The sequence below is a fragment of the Panthera pardus genome, unplaced genomic scaffold (genome assembly GCF_024362965.1).
Source record: "Panthera pardus isolate Hobbes unplaced genomic scaffold, ASM2436296v1 HiC_scaffold_6, whole genome shotgun sequence".
NCBI classification, from domain to species: Eukaryota; Metazoa; Chordata; class Mammalia; order Carnivora; family Felidae; genus Panthera; species Panthera pardus.
This window is the reverse complement of record NW_026526991.1, coordinates 87,425,367-87,444,745: the sequence shown is the minus strand read 5'-3', so window position 1 is coordinate 87,444,745 and position 19,379 is coordinate 87,425,367. Positions and strand designations below refer to the sequence as shown.

Here is a 19,379-nt window from a genome sequence, read left to right as displayed (position 1 = left end):
CCCTCAGTGCTGCATTTTAAAGGATGGCAGGAAAGAATGGCTACATGTGGTGTGAAAACAATGGCAATTCTAGATTGCTTTCCAGCAAAGTGCTTCTGTGATTTTACAGAGGTGAAAGTATGTATGTTGGAAAAATTACCCACGTTGTTAATTTGTAGCTTTTTGCATAAAAAATAATCTTACTTAAACCCTCAGAGTGGAGTGGAATGAAAAAAAACATTACTTGATGCAAAGTGGCATAGATTATAAACAAATTGTTTCACAGATTCTAAGGTGTACAGATAGCATTATGAACAATAGCCAGACTATGGAGAGAGCCCAAATGTCCATTGACCAATGAATGGATAAAGAAAATGTGGATATAAAATGGAATATTACTCAGCCATCAAAAAGAATGAAATCTTGCTATTTGCAACAATGTGGATGGAGCTAAAATGTATTATGCTAAGTGAAATAAGTCACTCAAAGACAAATACCATATGATTTCACTCATGTGAATTTAAGAAACAAAACATGAACATATGGGAAGGGGGTGGGGGAGAAAAAGGGGAGAGAGGGAAACAAACCACAAGAGATTCTTAATGACAGAGAACAAACTGAAGGTTGACGGAGGTAGGTGGGTGGGAGATGGGTTAGATGGGTAATGGGTATTAAGGAGGGCACTTGTGATGAGCACTGGGTGTTGTATGTAAGTGACAAATCACTGAATTCTACTCCTGAAACAAATACTGCACTGTAATGTTGGCTACCTAAAATTTAAATTTAAAAAAAAGAAGAGAAAATAAATAATGCCCTCACGATGATCCCTCAGCTATTTTTTTCTTAACCCATTGGGCTTAGTATATAAAGCCATGATCTACCAAAATATTAAAAAATATAAAAATAAAAATAAAAACACATTTTCCCTCTGAAAATGTTTAGAACAATAATATTATTTCCACACCATTTGTGGCAATTCATTAAAAAAATAAGTTTGTAAACATTAATTTATCTTCTTAATTCTGGTATAGTTAACATACAGGGTTATATTAGTTTCAGATGTACAATACAGTGATTCAACAATTCTACGCATTGCTCAGTGCTCATTACGATAACTGTACTCTTTAATCCCCATCACATATTTCACTCATTCCCCAACCCCCACGTCCCCTCTGGTAACTATTTGTTATCTATAGTTAAGAGTCTGTTTTTCTGTTCATTGCTTTCTATCTTTGTTCATTTGTTTGTTCCTTAAATTACACATATGAGTGAAATCATATGGTATTTGTCTTTCTCTGACTGATTTATTTCAGTTAGCGGTATACCCTCTAGATCCATCCATGTTGTTGCGAATGGCAACATTTCAATCTTTTTCTTTTTTTTTTTTTTTAGCTGAGTAATATTCCATTGTGTATATATACTACAACTTCTTCATCCGCTCATCTATCAATGGACACTTGAATTGCTTCCATGTTTTGGCTATGTAAATAACGCTGCAATAATCATATGGGTGCATACATCTTTTTGAAATAGTGTTTTCGTATTCTTTGAGTAAATACCCAGCAGTGGAATTCCTGGATGGTATAGCAATTCCATTTTTAATTTTTTGAGGAATCTCCATACTGTTTTCCATAATTTTGCATAGTTTGTGTAGTTTGCATTCCCACCAAGACATTAGGGTTTCTTTTTCTACACATCCTCACCAGCACCTGTTGTTTCTTGTGTTTTTTATTTTAGCCATTCTGACAGGTGTAAGGTGATACCTCATTATGGTTTTGATTTGCATTACCCTGATGATGAGTGATGTTGAGCATCTTTCATGTGTCTGTTTGACATCTGGATATCTTCTGTGGAGAAATGTCTGTTCATGCCTTCTGCCAATTTCTTAATTGAATTACTTGATGATTTTTTTTATATATTTTGGAAACTAAGCCCTTATCAGGCATACCATTTGCAAATATATTTCCCATTAAGTAAGTTGTCTTTTAGTTCTGTTCATTGTTACCTTTGCCATGCAGAACCTTTTTATTTTAATGTAGTCCCAAAAGTTTATTTTTGCTTTTGTTTCCCTTGCCTCAGGAGATATATCCAGAAAAATTTTGCTATGGCCAACATCAGAGAAATTACTGCTTGTACCGTCTTCTAGATTTTGTTTGGTTCCAGGTCTCACATTTAGGTATTTAATTCATTTGAGTTTATTTTTTGTGTACAGTGTAAGAAAGTGGTCCACTTTCATTCTTTTGCATGTAGCTGTCCAGTTTTCCCAGCACCATTTGTCAAAGAGACTTTTTCCCTATTGTATTTTCTTGTCTTGTTTATCAAAGATTAAATACCCATATAATTATGGATTTATTTCTGGTTTTTCTATTCTGTTCTCTTGATCTATGTATCCCTTTTTATCCCAGTACCAAACTGTTTTGATTATTACAGCTTTGTAATATATCTTGAAATCTGGATTTTGATACCTCCGGTTTGGTTCTTTTTCAAAATTGATTAGGCTATTTGGGGCCTTCTGTGGTTCCATACAAATTTTAGGATTATTTGTTTTAGTTCTGTGAAAAATGCCATTGATATTTTGTTAGGGATTACATTAAACTTGTAGGTTGTTTTATGTGGTATCAACATTTTAAAAATATTTGTTTTCCCAATCCATCAGCATGGAATATCTTTCTATTGCTCTGTGTCATCTTCGATTTCTTTCATCTATGTTTTATACTTTTCAGAGTACAGGTCTTTCACCTCTTTGGCTAAGTTTATCCTTAGGTATTTTATTCTTTGTGGTGAAGTTATAAATGGGATTGTTTTCTTACCTTCTTTTTCTGTTGCTTCATTATTAGTGTATAGAAATGCAATAGATTTCTGTATATTAATTTTGTATCCTGTGAATTTATAAAATCACTTATCGTGCTAGTATTTTTTGGTGAAGTCTTTAGGGTTTTCTATGTGTAGTATCATGTCATTGGCAAATACTGAGACTTTTTTTCCCTTACTTGTATGACTTTTATTTCTTTCTGTTGTCTGATTGCTGTGGCTAGGGCTTCTAGTACTATGCTGAATAAGAGTGGTGAAAGTGGGCACCTTGTCTTGTTCCTGATATTAGGAAAGGAGCTGTCAGTTTTTCACCATTGAGTATGATGTTAGGTGCAGATTTTTCATATATGGTCTTTATTATGTTGAGGTATGTTCCCTCTAAACCTACTTTGTTGAGGGTTTGTGTCATGACTGTATGTTGTACTTTGTCACATGCTTTTTCTGCATCTACTGAAATGATTATATGGTTTTTATCCTTTCTCTGGTTGATGTGATATATCATGTTGATTGATTTGTGAATACCGAGCTACCCTTGCCTCCCATGAATAAATCCTACTTGATCATGGTGAATTTTTTTATGTATTGTTAGATTCAATTTGCTAGTATTTCATAGAGGATTTTTGCATCTATATTCATCGGAGATATTGGCCTATAGTTCTCTTTTTGATGGAGTGCTGGCCTTATAAGATGAATTTGGAAGTTTCCCTTTCTCTTCTATTTTTTGAATAGTTTGAGAAGAATAGACACTAACTCTTCTTTAAATGTTTGATAGAGTTCACCTGTGAAGCTGTCTGGCCCTGGACTTTTGTTTGTTGGAAGTTTTTGATTACTGATTCAATTTAATTGTTGGTTATTGGTCTGTTCAAGTTTTTTATTTCTTGTCAGTTTTTGTAATTTATCTGTTTCTAGGGATTTATCCATTTCTTCTAGGTTGTCCAATTTGTTGGCATATAATTTTTCATAATATTCTCTTACAATTATTTGTATTTCTGTGGTGTTGGTTGTGTGATTTCTCCTCTTTCATTTGTGATTTCATTTACTTGAGTCCTTATTTTTTATTAATTTGGCTAGAGGTTTATCAATTTTGTTGATCTTTTCAAAGAACCAGCTTCTGGCTTCATTGATCTGTTCTATTGTTTTTGTTTTTTGTTGTTTGTTTGTTTTTATTTTGTTTTGTTTTTTTTTTGTTTCTACATCATTTATTCCTGCTCTAATCTTTATTATTTCCTTCCTTCTGATAGTTTGGTGTTTTGTTTGATCTTCTATTTCTACTTCCTTTAGGTATAGGTTTAAGTTGTTTTTTTGAGTTTTTTCTTGCTTCTTGATGTAGGCCTGTATTGCTATAAACTTCCCTCTTAGAATAGCTTTTGCTGCATCTCAAAAATTTTGGACCATCATGTTTTCATTTTCACTTGGATCCATGTAGTTTTTTATTTCCTCTTTAAATCCTTGATTGGCCCATCCATTGTTTATTAGCATGTTATTTACCCTCCATGTATTTGTGTTCTTTCTAGATTTTTTTTCTTGTGGTTGATTTCTAGTTTCATAGTGTTGTGTTCAGAAAAGAGGCATGATGTGATTTCAATCTTTTTGAATTTTTTGAGATTTGTTTTGTGGCCTAACATGTGACCTATTCTAGAGAATGTTCCATGTTCACTTGAAAAGAATGACATTCCACTGTTTTAGGATGGAATGTTCTGTATATATTTGTTAGATCCTTTTGGTCTAATGTATCATTCAAAGCCACTGTTTAGTTGTTGACTTTCTGTTTGGATGATCTATTCATTGATGTAAGTGGAATGTTAAAGTCTCCTACTATTATTGTATTACTATCGATTGCTTCCTTTATGTTTGTTAATAGCTGCCTTATGTATTTAAGTGTTCCTATATTGGGTGCATAAATATTTATAATTGTTATAACTTCTTGGGGTGTTCCCTTTATGAATATGTAGTGTCCTTCTTGTTAGAGTCTTTGTTTTAAAATCTATTTTGTCCATTATAAGTATTGCTCCCCTAGCTCCTAGCTTTTTTTTTTCACTTCTGTTTGCATAAATGTTTTAATATCCCTTCACTTTCAATCTGCACATGTCTTTAGGACTGAAACAAGTCTGTTACAGGCAGTCTATAGATAAGTCTTGTTTTATTGTCCACTCTATTACCCTAGTCTTTTGATTAGATAGTTTAATCCATTTACAATCAAGGTAATTATTGATGGCTGTGTACTTATTTCTTTTGTGACTTGTTTTATGGTTGTGTTTATAGTTCTTGTTCCTGTCTTCTCTTGCCCTCTTCTCTTGTGCTGGCATCCTTTGATGATATACTTAAGTTTATTCTCTTTATTTTTTGCATTTCTATTACTGGTTTTTGATTTGTGGTTACCATTAGGTTGATATATAACATCTTATGCATATAACAGTCTATATTATACTGATGGTCACTTACGTCTGAACACATTCTAAAAGCACTAAATTTTTGCTTTCCCCCCTGCCATCTTTTAGGCATATAGTGTCATACTTTACATCTTTTTATTTTGTGAATCCCTTGACTGATTTTTATAGATATACTTAATTTTGCTACTTTTGTGCTTCCAAATTTTTTTACTCCTACTTATAGTCCTTCCTTTCCACTTGAAAATCCCTTTTAACATTTCTTGTAAGTCTGTTTTACTGGTGGTTAATCCCTTTAACTTTTGTTTGGGAAATTCTTTAGCTCTCCTTCTATTCTGAATGATAGCCTTGATCAATAGAATATTCTTGGCTGCAGGTTTTTTCCTTTCAGCACTTTGAATATATCATGCTACTCCCTTCTGGCCTGCAAAGTTTCTGCTGAAAAATTAGCTAAGAGCCTTATAGGGTTTTCCTTGTATATAACTATTTTATTTTCCCTTGCTGTTTCAAAGATTCTTTATCACTACTTTTTGCCATTTTAATTACTACATGCCTTAGTGTGGATATCCTTGGCTTGATTTTGTTGAGGGTTCGCTGTGCCTCTTGGATCTGAATTTCTGTTTCCTTCCCTGTATTCCAGTTATTATTTCTTCAAATAAAATTCTGCCCCCCTTTCTTTCTCTTGTTCTGGGATCCCTATAATACAAATGTTATTATGCTTGATAGTGTCACTGAGTTCCTTTGATCTATTCTTATTTTTTTATTACCTTTTTCTTCTTTTGTTCAGCATGATTGCTTTCCATTATTCTGTCCTCCAGGTCTCTGATCCATTCTTCTGTCCTCTAGTCTACTATTTATTCCTTCTAGTGTATTTTTTATTTCAGTTATTGAATTCTTTATCTCTGATGGTTCTTTAAATTTTCTCTTTGTCAAGGATGTCACTGAGGTCCTTCACTCTTTTCTCAGATCCAGTGAATATCTTTATGACCATGACTTTAAAATCTCTGTCAGACATATTACTTATCTCCATTTTGTCTGATTTTTCCCTTCCTTTCATTTGGAACATATTCCTTTAACTCCTCATTCTATCTAACTCTCCATTTCTATGTGTTAGGTAAGTCAGCAATGTCACCTGTTCTTGAAAGTAGTAGCCTTATGAAGAAGAAGCCCTGTAGTGCCCTGTGTAGTGCATGTCCCCTGCTCACCAGAACCTGTCACTTTCTATAGGTGTAGTGTGCACCCTACTGCTGTGGCTAAGTGCATTTGCCTTCAGTCCAGCCATCTGCAGTGGTTCTCTTTGCCTGTAGTGCCCAGGGTTTGGTTCCTGTGTTATTAATGGGCCAGTCTTGGGCCACTTTGGGTATGAATTGGGTGAAACTAGGCTTTTGACAGAGGTGTGGTCCCACCAAAGTCAGAAACATTATCCCTCTTCTGTCCCCCTAAGAAATTTGTTGGTGGGCAGGGCCTGAGGTCAGACAAGATATCTGTCTCCAGCCCATTGCTCAGACTGCAGTCAAACTGCTGTGTGTGGTTATCTTCCCCTCTCCTCAGGGTAGGTGTCACTTTGTGGTGGTGCTAGCTACTGTCAAGGCTGCTTGCACACCACCACATTTGTGGTACCACTTTGGATGGACTCCTGCTGAGGGCAGGGTTGGAGAGAGTGTGTCCACAGAACAGTGTGGGGACATGGCATGAAGTGTTAGCAAATTTTGCACAAGTCTGCCATGAGAGGAGAGGTGGCACTGTTTTGGAGAGCTGCAGAGGCTGAGTTGGAGGGGGCGAGTCTGCAGAAGAGCATGGAGGTGGGGGCATGTTGTTAGGCAGCTAGGTGGAGAGTGTTCATGTGCTATTTCCCACAGGTGTCCATGTGTCTAGCTTGGGCGGTGTAGGAGGAAAATAGTGCCTGCCAGCTCCTTTGTTCTTGGTGTAGTCTCCCAAAGATCCCTGCCCTTCCTGCACATATTCTGAGATTAGTAAATAAATCTCCTTTCTATATACCCCAGACATCTTTCAAACTGCTGCTTCTATGCTATATCTAAGCAGGATTGTTTGTTATGCTGTCTCTTTAAGGGTGGTGACTCAGTTTCCTATCACTTTTCAGCTCTCCCAGAACTGATTTTTAAAATTCCAACTGTTAAGCTCTACTGACTGTTAAAACTCATGATGTTAATCCCCTCTGGTTTTCAAAGCCAAATGGTATGGATATTTGTCTTCTCTGAACAGGTTCCCCTTACTTAAGATGCCCAGTATGGGGTCTGTTCTCCCCTCTCTTTGCTTGCAGAGTCCCTCCCTCCTGGGGACAGTCCTGAAGTCAGTTTAGTTCCTCACTGGATTTCTGTTCTTCCTACCGTTTTTTGATTTGGCTTCTTCTTTATGTTTAGCTGTGGAGAGTCTATTCTGCCAGGCTTCAGGTCATTTTCTAGGTTATATACACTGATGTGGGTATTATGTAGGTGTATACACGGGATGAGGTGAGTTTGGGATCCTCCTACTCTGCCATTTTATAAGTACCCAAGATAGTTTTACAACTATGTAGCAACAACAAAAAAATGTTTAGTGAAAAATCAGCTATAAACTCTTACTATTTTTATGTTTTCTATTTTTATATGAAAATATTGTGTATAGTTCAGCCATTGTATATAGACAATCTTGTATCATATTTTATCTCTCTAGAAAATAATATTTTATTTATCTATTCATCTGTCAACAGGCACTTAGGTTGTTTCCATACTTTGGATATTGTGAATATGCTGCAATGAACATGTAAGTACGGATATATCTTCAAGACGATGATGTTGTTTTCTTTGGATATATACACAGAAGTGGGATTGTTGGACCATACGCTAGTTCCATTTTTAATTTCTTAAGGAAGCTTCATAGTGTTTTTCATTGTGGCTGAACTAATCTACCAGCATTGTGCAAGAGTTCTAACATAGGATAATTTGAACATCAAAAAAGTGGGGATCAAAATACATGTATGTTAAAATATATGGGTTCACATTGAGAACCACCCCCATCCCCCCCAAAAAACCTTTAAGTTCATATTTAGAGGATGCTTGAGAACCATCTCATTACTGTATGCAGAAAACTCATGAATGAGAGGAAAGAATGAAGTATATATCCTGCTTTTTCTTTAAAACTGTACCTCAAGGTAGTGAAATACTTAATGAAGAATGCTCTCCTTTATTGGAGAATTTCAGCAAATAAATGTAGAGGGAATAACATAATTAGACTATCACTGGAAGCCTGTAATAAAACAATGGTTCTAGGCAATTATAACCAATGGTTGCTAAAATCAGAGTGAAAGGCTAATGGAGAACTCAGAATGGACAATGTGGCTGACAAAATCTGACCTCGCTGATCAGTCTTAATGCCATAAAAGAGATTCAACCAGATGTTGTAATGCAGTAGGAATAAAGATTCAACCAGATGTTGTAATGCAGTAGGTAAGCATTCTTACCTGAATGTGATCAAGCCTCTAGACCAAACAACCAGTATAAAGAGAATACAAGTGAGAAAGGAACACATTAAATGATACCTCATGATTGCCATCAGCAAAATCTGGGATGTGGGGCATTCTATACAATAAATGACCTGGTTTCTTTAATAAGTCAATGGTAGGAAAAAGAAAGGAAGGAAAATTATATATTAAAAGAGTCATGAGAGACAAAAAAACAAATGCAATCTTATTTAGATTCTGACTCTAACAGACTAATTAAAAATATTTTATAGACAACTGAAAAATGTGAATACTGATTGGATTATTTAATTATATTAAGGAATTACTGTAAAATTTCACTTTAGCTATACCAACAATTTTGTAGCTGTGTTGTATAAAGTCTCCTTGTCTTTCATGAATATAAACCTGAAAAATGTTACATATAAAATTGTATAGTGTTTAGGATTTGTTTTTAACAATCTGGTATGGAGTGGGAGGAAAGTAGGTAGGAATATAGAGAAAATAAGATATATTTGTGATTTGATAATTATCAAAACTTTATATACATTTGAAAGTTTCTGTAACAAAAAATTTAAATGTAAATATTTTAAAAATCCATCTAATATTGATACAATCAAAATGTTTTATTTTTTAAATTTTTTTAAATGTTTATTTATTTTTGAAAGAGAGAGAGAGAAAGCATGAGCAGAGTAGGGGCAGAGAGAGAGGGAGACACAGAATCCGAAGCAGGCTTCAGGCTCTGAGCTGTCAGCACAGAGCCCAATGAGGGGCTTGAACTCACAGACCATGAGATCATGACCTGAGCCGAAGTCGGACGCTCAACCGACTGAGCCACCCACGCGCCCCTCAAAATGTTTTATTCAAATATTAGAGGAACAGGATAAAGAAGAAAAGTAAGTGTGCTGTTAAATGCTAATTCTTGGGGTGCTTGGCTGGCTCGGTTGGTAGAGCATGAAACTCTTGATCTCGGGGTTGAGTTCAAACCCCATGTTGGGTATAGAGATTACTTAAAAATCAATCAATCAATCAACCAATCAAGTAAATAAACTAACTAACTAACTAACTAACTCTTTATCTTCCAGAGTAGGGTATGTGCTGTCAGCACAGAGCCTGATTTAAGGCTTGATCTCATGAACCATGAGATCATGACCTGAGCTGAAACCAAGTCAGACACTTAACTGACTGAGCCCCCCAGGTGTCCTAAGAAGAGATTATTTTCAAAATATGGAGAAAACAGCTAAAATCGCTAAAATTGATTACCAATGGAGAGCAAAATTCAGAGGTAGGCTGAAGGAAGACAGAAGACTGCTGTTTTTATTATTAGACTTCTGATAGTATTTGATTTTTAAAAATTGTAGACACACAAATTTGATAAAAAATAGAAATTATTTTCTAAAAGATTTATAAAATATATTTTGTAAATTTGATGAAAAGCCCATTAATTTGTATTATTAATTATATCCTAACCTGGCTCTCATTTTAATGCTCTGTTCCCATTCACTTGTTCTCCATACTTAATCCATTGTCAAATCATGTAATGATCCCAAATGTGATTTGAACTCATTTACTTTTCTACTGCTCTGCTATCACCCTATGTGTGGCATCACTGTCTCACATCTGGACACTGCCATAGTCTTCCAACAGATTTCCTGCTTTTACTCTTGCTCCCCTCTGATCCAGTCTACCCACAGTAGTCAGCCTAATGTTTTCTTTATTATTTTTTTATTACTTTTTTTAATTTGAGTGTAGTTGACGTACAATGTTACATTTGTTTCAGATGTACAACACCACACTGATTTTTTAACGCTATAATCATCTTTACACCAATTTCTCCTTCAATTACCTGAATTTTCACATGTTGTTTCTCAGATCTTAAACACTTTCCATTACTTTTTCCTTTGTCATCTCTTACGGTTTAGGATTCAACTTAAACATCACCACTTTTCTTTCTCTCACTACCAAATTAGTTTTCTCCACAGCACTTCACACTTGTAATTACATATTCACTTGTTCACTTTTTTGATTTTGTTTCCTTCACTGGCTCTAAGCTCCCATGACAGCAGGGACTTGGCTTTGTTCACTGTTGTAGCTCTAGTCCCTAGAACATTCCCTATCATAGAATGTGTCCTTAATCAGTGTTTATTGAATCATTGAATAAATGGAATGTGCAATAGACCAGATTTTCTCAAACTTTAGTGTGCATACAGTCACCCAGGGAAGATATTTTTAAATTAAAAAAAATTTGTTTTCAATGTTTATTTATTTTTGAGAGACAGAGCATGAATGGGAGTTGGGGCAGAGAGAGAGGGAGACACAGAATCTGAAGCAGGCTCCAGCTCTGAGCTGGGCTCAAACTCACAAAGCATGAGATCATGACCTGAGCCGAAGTCAGAGACCTAATTGACTGAGCCATCCAGGCACCCCAGGAAAACCTTTTCTTAAATGCACATTCCGATTCAGTAGCTCTGGGGTGGGGCCTGAAATTCTAACAAGCTTCCAAATAAGGCCAAAACTGCCATGGCATTACTTACGCTTGGACTAGCAAGGCTAAAGTGGGTACAAAGATGAGTGACAGTAATGTTTGTCATGTAGGAAGGAGCTTATTATCTGGAAATGGAGTTACCTCATAAAGACAATTTACCACCTCCACTTTCAATAGTGTAGGAAGCATGAAAGACCTAAAGCTGTTAGAGATTGGGATAGATGTTGACCTTACCAAACATTATACAAGACTGCCTAAGGCCATATTTGGCTGCAACGGAGTCATTTGAAGTGTTATAATAAGATACAACATTTACAGGAAGGAATTAGCAATTCAGTATATGAGAACAGAGATCCTTTATAACAAAGAAATAAATATCATGGAACAAGGAGATGAGAATTTGAATTTCACTTTGCCCTGAGTAGCTGTGCAACTTTAAGTAGCCACTTACATTCTCTGAATCACTGTATCACCATCTAATGATGAAAACAGATGTGTGAAGATGAAGTGAGGAATCATATATCAATTAAATAACTATGACTGACATAAGGTAGCCCTTAAAAAGATTCAGGTTCTCCTGTTCCTTTCTTAGGTAGAACATTTTCCTTATAACATTAATTTCCTACAGGGAGAGAAAACCAATTTTTGAATGTTATGTTTGGCACCTTCAACACCTCAGAGGGGAAAAAAAATAGGGAAATAAAATAAATATGTAGCTAAAAGCAGGTATTTTGGTTTAAAGGAACACGAGACCATAAATCAGAAAAACCAAGCTTTGGCTCAAGGTTTCAAAATGAACTAGATGTATAATGCTGAATAAGCTATTTAACATCTCTGGGCTTCTGTTATATTTTCTAAATCATTGTATATACTTTGTTAAATACATCAATCATTTTCTTACAGGAAATTATCATTCTTCCAAATCACTTGATTTTTAAAAATATTTTTTTAAGTTTATTTATTTATTTTAAGAGAGAGAAAGAGACAGAGAGAGGATGAGTGGGGGAGGGGCAGAGAACGAGGTAGAGAGAATCCCAAGCAGGCTCCCAACTGTCAGTATGAACCTCCCCCCACTCAGGGCTTGAACCCACGAACCATGAGCTAATGACCCGAGCCGAAATCAAGAGTCAGACGCTCAATCAACTGAGCCACCCAGGTATAACCCAAATCATTTGAGTTTATGTTTTCTTTCTTTTTGGAATATCAGTAAATTTTACAGAAATATTAAAATTTCAGAATCATTGGATAATTAGAATAAGGATTGGGAAAACTGATTTTTTTCCTGAAATTTTTACTAACCACCCTCAAACTATATTACTAAGCTTTAAAGAATTATATGAGTTCAGTGAACTTATTTTTTTTTACTTGGAGTACTTCCATCTTTTTTAGATTGCATAGATATGCATATTTCCACAAGCATTTGGAATTTGTCTTACTTGCTACATCGGCTATTGTCATAACTTAGAACATTAACTTAAATATAACTTAGAAATACAAGAAAAGAAAGAACAATTTGGTGAAAATAAAAATAACAAATTAAATATTCTTTCAAAGTAATTGTGATGTTTCTATGTAATAATAGAAAGAGTCAGCAAAAAAATTCTTAATCACACAGATATGTGTCTCTATTTAAATGCTGACAAATGAATTTGGGGATTGAAAATTATTGTTTTGCTGCCTTTAATCTTCCATCCCCATTTCATTATAAGTAGCTTTCGATTTCTTTCTGTCCCCACCCCCCCATCTTTTTAAGTGTCTTTTTTTATCCACCCTGGCCTCATAGTTTACTCTACTACTGAATGTTCATGGAATTAAGCCATTGGGGTCATTTGGCTTTAGCTTCCTCATTAGATTCTTCAATGTCCCTGGCTTCACTCTTTGCATATAAACACATTTGTTATTCTTAATCACTTCTTTCTATCAATCCTTTACTAGAGCATACCACTTAATCTTTGAAAATCCACTCTTGTATTTCACAAAAATGGAAAATTCAAACTTCTGCTGTGTGTGACACACCATTAACTGCACAAAGACACTCTGTATCTGCTACCTTAATATTTACTGATGTGTTAATGTAATATAATAATGACCCATCTGCTTCTGCTGTCTATGAGGCACTTTCTATAGGGATGGAAATTAATGACAGTTTCTCTGAGCTGCCTGATGTCAGAGCCGGGAAAGGTGTGAAGAGTATATAAGAGCTGGATTACTCATTGGCAAGTGTGGGGGCAAATACTCCAGTGGATGCAAGCTTGGGATTGTTTATAAAGCTTTCTTACCATTAGAGGCATTCTCTGATATTGCTGACGCTGAAACACTAAAAGGTAAAGAGTTTCCTGTTTATGGGAAAATATCGTTTAGGGAAGCTTAGATTTGGGATCAAATATATACTTATTTCAAAGAAAGGCTAAAGCAATAATGTGGTATAATATCAACTTTCCAGATTGTTTAGAGAAGGAAATTGGGAAATTGAAAATTTTGAAAATATTTGAAAATTGTTTAAACAGTATCAAGAGACTGTATCAATAAAATTGCTATATTTGGAGATTATGTTTAAAGAGATTTTTTTTAAAGTAGGCTCTAGTCTCAAGTTCCATCAATCAGAGCTATAAGACATTTCTTGATTTCGATGCTGAATTATTCTTTTCAGAAAATTTGAGAAGCAATGTGCCTCCTGAAACTTCCAGTAGTTCTCATTGTGCTCTTGGTTGCACTACACCATCTGAAAGCTACCCCCATTGAAAGGTTAGTAACAAAAAATCCTGTTTCTTTTGTAAAATGTGGGAAAATTAGAATTAAAAACTGCTATGTAACTAACAGCCCTTATGCCATTAGATTTCTGATGAAATCATGCTTAAGAACAGTACATTAAACTGTTTATCTGTTCCTTGAATTCTGTGTTCTTTAAAGAATAACACCAGTGGTTGATGACTTTCTGACAGAACTGACAGAAAGGAATGGAATAGTTCCAGTTTTATCAAGAAATATACTTTTGCATAAGAGACTCTTAAAAACTGAGAACAAACTGAGGGGGGGTGGGAGGGCAGGAAGTGTGGGTGATGGTTATTGAGGAGGGCACCTTTTGGGATGAGCACTGGGTGTTGTATGGAAACCAATTTGACAATAAATTTCATATTAAAAAAAAAGAAAAAGAAAAAGAAAAATGCTTTTGGAAACTAGAGGGGCAAAACCAGAACATGAAGCAGGAAAAGCCAAGGGTAGTATTTTCCACTATATTAACCTGATTCTAAAACAAACTGTAAAAACTTAATTAAAGCATATATTTTATAACAGGTGGGATTTTATTGTCTATTTACAGATTTCTTTTTCTCCTTGGAGCGCTCTGGCAATATCCAGAACTTTTACATCTCTTTCTGGAAATCAAAATACATAGAAATAATCAGGGGGCAAATTAAAAATTTTAAGAACTAGTTAAAAAGCCATTTGCAGTCAGGCTCTGGGCTGATGGTTCAGAGCCTGGAGCCTGCTTCAGATTCTGTCTCCCTCTCTCTCTGCCCCTCCCCCGTTCATGCTCTCTCTCTGTCTTAAAAATAAATAAACGTTTAAAAAAAATTAAAAAAAAAAAAAGGGTGGCTCAGTCGGTTAAGCGTCCGACTTCAGCTCAGGTCACGATCTTGCGGTCCATGGGTTGGAGCCCTGCGTCGGACTCTGGGCTAATGGCTCAGAGCCTGGAGTCTGCTTTGGATTCTGTGTCTCCCTATCGCTCTCTGCCCCTCCCCCGTTCATGCTCTATCTCTCACTGTCTCAAAAATAAATAAATGTTAAAAAAAAATTTAAAAAAAAGCCATTTGCTCTTAGGGGTTTTTTTCTATATTGTTAACTGTTCTGTTAATGAAATAAAATTATAAAAAAATATATTCTTCATAAGATTACTTCTGAGCTTAACTAAATGTAAATTAATACTTCTTAAAAATGAATTCAGTAGGTAGCATATTCACCAGAATTTCCTAAAAAGGTTTATTTCAGAAGGTGTCATGTCATTTAACTGGTAATATTTTAAGGAAGTCTAAAAACTATCAGGTGATAATGTTAGCAGTAATTACAACTTTCAAGTGGAAAGCCTTTAAAACGGTAATTCTTTTATTTAAAAGATTCTCAAGTCCAAATGCATACATATGTCATATACAATATAGTGAGGATTTGTTTGTACTTAAATCAGTTTGACTCCTTGTAGTCTTTTAGGACTGAACTTACACATTCTTTAACACCAAAGAGAGTTAAGTTTATATTTGAAGAGTTTGCTTTAAGTCATATTAGAACTTTTCTCATAGAATTATTAGCATCTTGTCCATTTTCCCTTGGGGTGTTTTTTCATTGAGGTGGCAATCTGTGGTGATATGTATATTTCTACAGCACCCACATGAAACAAATAGCAGGAGTTATCAGACTTCCTTTGTCCTTTCAGGCTTATCGAATTTACAGGATATTCTCAGAATTGACTCTGATTTTCAATTGGATTTTTGTGGATAAAAATAACTAAAACTGACATGAAGTTTCTGGTAAACCAGCAGAACAATAGAATGACAGGAAAATTAGCAGTATTACTTCATAATTCTGTCTATATCTTGATCTTTTCTTTCATTAGGTATAGACATTTGATAAGCACCTTTATGCAGTATGGCTTCATGGATATTAGTTTATTAGGAAGTGAATTTCACTTGAAAATAAAATAGTATATAACATTATTATCAAGTTATTTTCACAATCTCTTACTTAGAATCTTCATTAGAAATACTTGTAAAGCATTCTTCAAATTGCTTTTTAATGGGTTTCCTGAAATGAGTATGTCTCATCATTTTTTTAATGAAAATTTATCATCCTGAGCTGTTCAACCATGTAATATTCTATAACCTCAAAAAAATCTTCTTCAGAAAATGACTCAAATTTCAAACACCTTTAAAAGACAAAGCTGATGTTAATTTATCATTCATTGAATGTGATTTTTCTCATAAAATTTAATCATCTCACTTGAGATCTTTTTTAACGTCTACACATGTATGAGGTGAGACTAAGAAGTAACAAACTTGGGACACCTGGGTGGCTCACTTGGTTAAGCGTCAGACACTTGATTTCAGCTCAGGTCATGATCTCACAGTTGGTGGGACTGAGCCCTACATTGGGCTCTGGGCTGATGGCACAGAGCCTGCAATGGGATCCTCTCTCTCCCTCTCTCTCTGCTCCCCCTCGTGCTCTCTCTCTCTCTCTAAAATAAAAAAAATAAACAGTTCAAAAAATCTTAAAATAAAAAAAAAGAAGTAACAAACAGACTTTACAAGTCATACTAAAAAATAGTTATTTAATACTCTTGACTGGAGCAACAGGATCATACATTTGCCCACACCTTTTAAACACTCAGTTGTAAACCTGCTTAGCAGATAATCAGAGATTATCTAACAGTATAATTAACAGAGTTTTCCAAGCTATACACATAGGAGCTTGCTGTAGGAATTCTTATACTTCCACAAATGAATATTGGGAGCTAGAGCAGGGATACAGTTTAAAACTTTTAAAAACCCTGAAACTGAGGTGTTTTTAAAGAGAGACAATTTAAGAGTGATACTTTAGCTTACAGTCTTCACTTTTTAAACTCTTAAAGTTAAGGACATATGCATGTGTATAAATTGTCAATAGCTTTGAACCAGTGTTTGTTACTAGATGGCAAGCCTTGCCTACCCAAGTAGTTAAAGAGAACAAAATGCCTGAAAGTAGGGGCGTGATGCCTTTTACTAACCATTTAATCTGTCTTTTTCCATCCTAATAATAGTTTGGGATAGAATCTTATACATACTGTTGCTATGTTTACATGAAAAGTTGTGTTTGTGAAAGCATTTGCACAATAATGAAATCAGTCATCATAAAAGCTCTTAATATTTCTGTTTAGTAGAATGATGGTTCTTCTAGCTAATCCAAATAAGATAACATTTTGGTTGGAATAATTTTAAATCCTGTTACAGAGCTTGAGAGCAATTATCAAAGTACCACTCAGATTTTTAGCAAATAGACTAGTTCACACTCTACTCCAAGCATTTGCCAAACATATCTTGGAACAGATATCATCTTTCCAATTTCACTCAGAACTTTATTTATTTCTTTATATTTATTAATTTGAAGTGTTTGGGTCAAATTCTAATTTCTGCTTTTTTCAAGAAAGGTTTATTCTGTTTCAGAATTAAATGTCTGATGTATGAATTATTGGTTTAATCCTTAAAAAGCATTAAATCATTCTTTGGAAATGCACATTGGCCATGCTTATGACACATGCAAAGAGAAATAATTAAATAGATAATATGAATAATACTATCATATATACCAAGTAATTAAGTCTCAGAGTGGATTTCCTTTGCCTGAATAATTGGTTTGTCAGCATACACTTAGACTCAACCCAATACCTAATACCAGAAGGTATCATCCAGATACCTAATGCCATAAGAAATTATTGTATTTAGGAAAAAAATATGAGAATAAAAACTCTCAAGTTTCACATGAGATTTAAAAACACCCTGAGGCTATCACTATACAGAGATACAGGTAAGAAGTACTCTCCACATAAAGTAAACACATTGAAATAAAATATATGCATTGGCTTCTGAACATTGCTTCATACCTATATTTCTTTCTCAGTTTATACTTATCCTAAGTTTTACCAATATTTTTATTTCTATGGAGCTGAAATTAAAACATTTCCCTAGCTTTTATAATCATCTACAAAAAGGAAGCATGTTATTATTCTGTATCCATTTCCAATATCATTTTGAGAGCGCATTAAAACAAAAGGTGGTACAAAAATGTAGAGTTGACATAAATAAATTCTGTAAAAAGAAACAAAAGTTAAAATTCAAATCAATTATTTAACCATAGTGATCATTTCTGACTTACCCATAATATTATTATGCAATTGTTCCAGCTGGCCGAAAGAATGTGGTGAACATTAATACTATTAATATAAAAAGTCTTTTATTTTAACATTCAGTCTAGTCTTATCATTAAAATTGTTAAAAGGAACTAAGTAGGTGGCAGAAAGATAGTAACATTCATGTATTTATATTAAGAGTAACAGAACTCCCACACTACAATAGTCCAAGTGTAGGAACAGATGGTAAATTTGATTCTCTTGAGACTTTATAATACTTGAAATTTCTTTCTTAACACCCCTGATTTGATGATCTCAGGGAACTTAACAAAAATATCTTACACTGCTTAATTTTTATTAGAAAGATGTGGGAAATGAATATATATGTGTTTAATTCTACATATTCCAGATTCCATATACATTTTCTATTCTAAATGCTTTTTATATATTGGGAACTAGATTCATCAAGATTTAGAAGAATATAACATAAGGAAACCTTTTATTATTGTTACTGTTTGGAATATATTCTAAGGTTTCAAAGGATAATACTAGGAAATTCAACATTGACTATAATGGAAGTTTTGCTGTATGATTTCCTAGTCAAAAATTGATTCTGCTGCATTTTCAAGGTGTCAAAAAAAATCTGTTATCCAGCTATTTCCAAACCAAAACACTGAGTTACTTATGTAAAAGTAACCAGTTCCCATTGATATATTTGTTGTCACATTAATATATCCAACCATGAGTCTAAGTCTCTAACCTTTCATATTTGTTCTATGCCACCAGTAACCAAGTGGAAAAGCGGAAATGCAACACTGCCACATGTGCGACCCAACGCCTGGCAAATTTCTTAATTCGTTCCAGCAACAATCTTGGTGCCATTCTTTCTCCTACCAATGTGGGATCCAATACATATGGAAAGAGGAGCACAATTGATATTTTAAACAGGGAACCATTGAATTACTTACCCTTTTAGAGGTCAATGTACCTCTAGAATTCTTCTTGTTTCATGTACAAATATTCTAGTGATTTCCTGTGTAATTTAACATTAGCATGAACCTGCGTCTGTGTGTCCCATGTTTGTTGCCAGTACATATAAATTGTCTTGAAAAGAATTGTTTTAAATTTAACACTAATTAAGGTCCCGTAATAAAAAGTCAGTATCTTTAAAAGTGAAGTGTTCTTGTTATAGATTTTTATTTTAAAAACATTAAAAAGTCACTCTTTAGCTTGTATTGCTATGGCTTGAGTTTGAGAACAAAGGAGAAAATGGTATTTGGAAACTTGGTAAATTGTAAACAGCTAAGAGTAAAGTTAAGAACATTAAAAAACCAGTAATCATAAGGACCGTTGTTAAGTAATTCATTTTGCATTAGATTTCTAAAATGA

General features: G+C 34.4%; 2 protein-coding genes across 7 annotated transcripts in view; one reads left to right on the top strand and one right to left on the bottom strand.

The window, feature by feature from the left end:
* Positions 1-19,379, bottom strand: part of SLCO1A2 (solute carrier organic anion transporter family member 1A2) — a 125,422-nt gene that overhangs the window by 90,638 nt on the left and 15,405 nt on the right. The window lies entirely within an intron of this gene.
* Positions 7,907-19,167, top strand: IAPP (islet amyloid polypeptide). Its single transcript, XM_019452163.2, has 4 exons — positions 7,907-7,940; positions 13,247-13,443; positions 13,770-13,864; positions 18,777-19,167. The coding sequence occupies exons 3-4, from the start codon at positions 13,785-13,787 to the stop codon at positions 18,964-18,966; spliced, it is 270 nt and encodes an 89-aa protein (XP_019307708.2). The 5' UTR covers positions 7,907-7,940; positions 13,247-13,443; positions 13,770-13,784; the 3' UTR covers positions 18,967-19,167.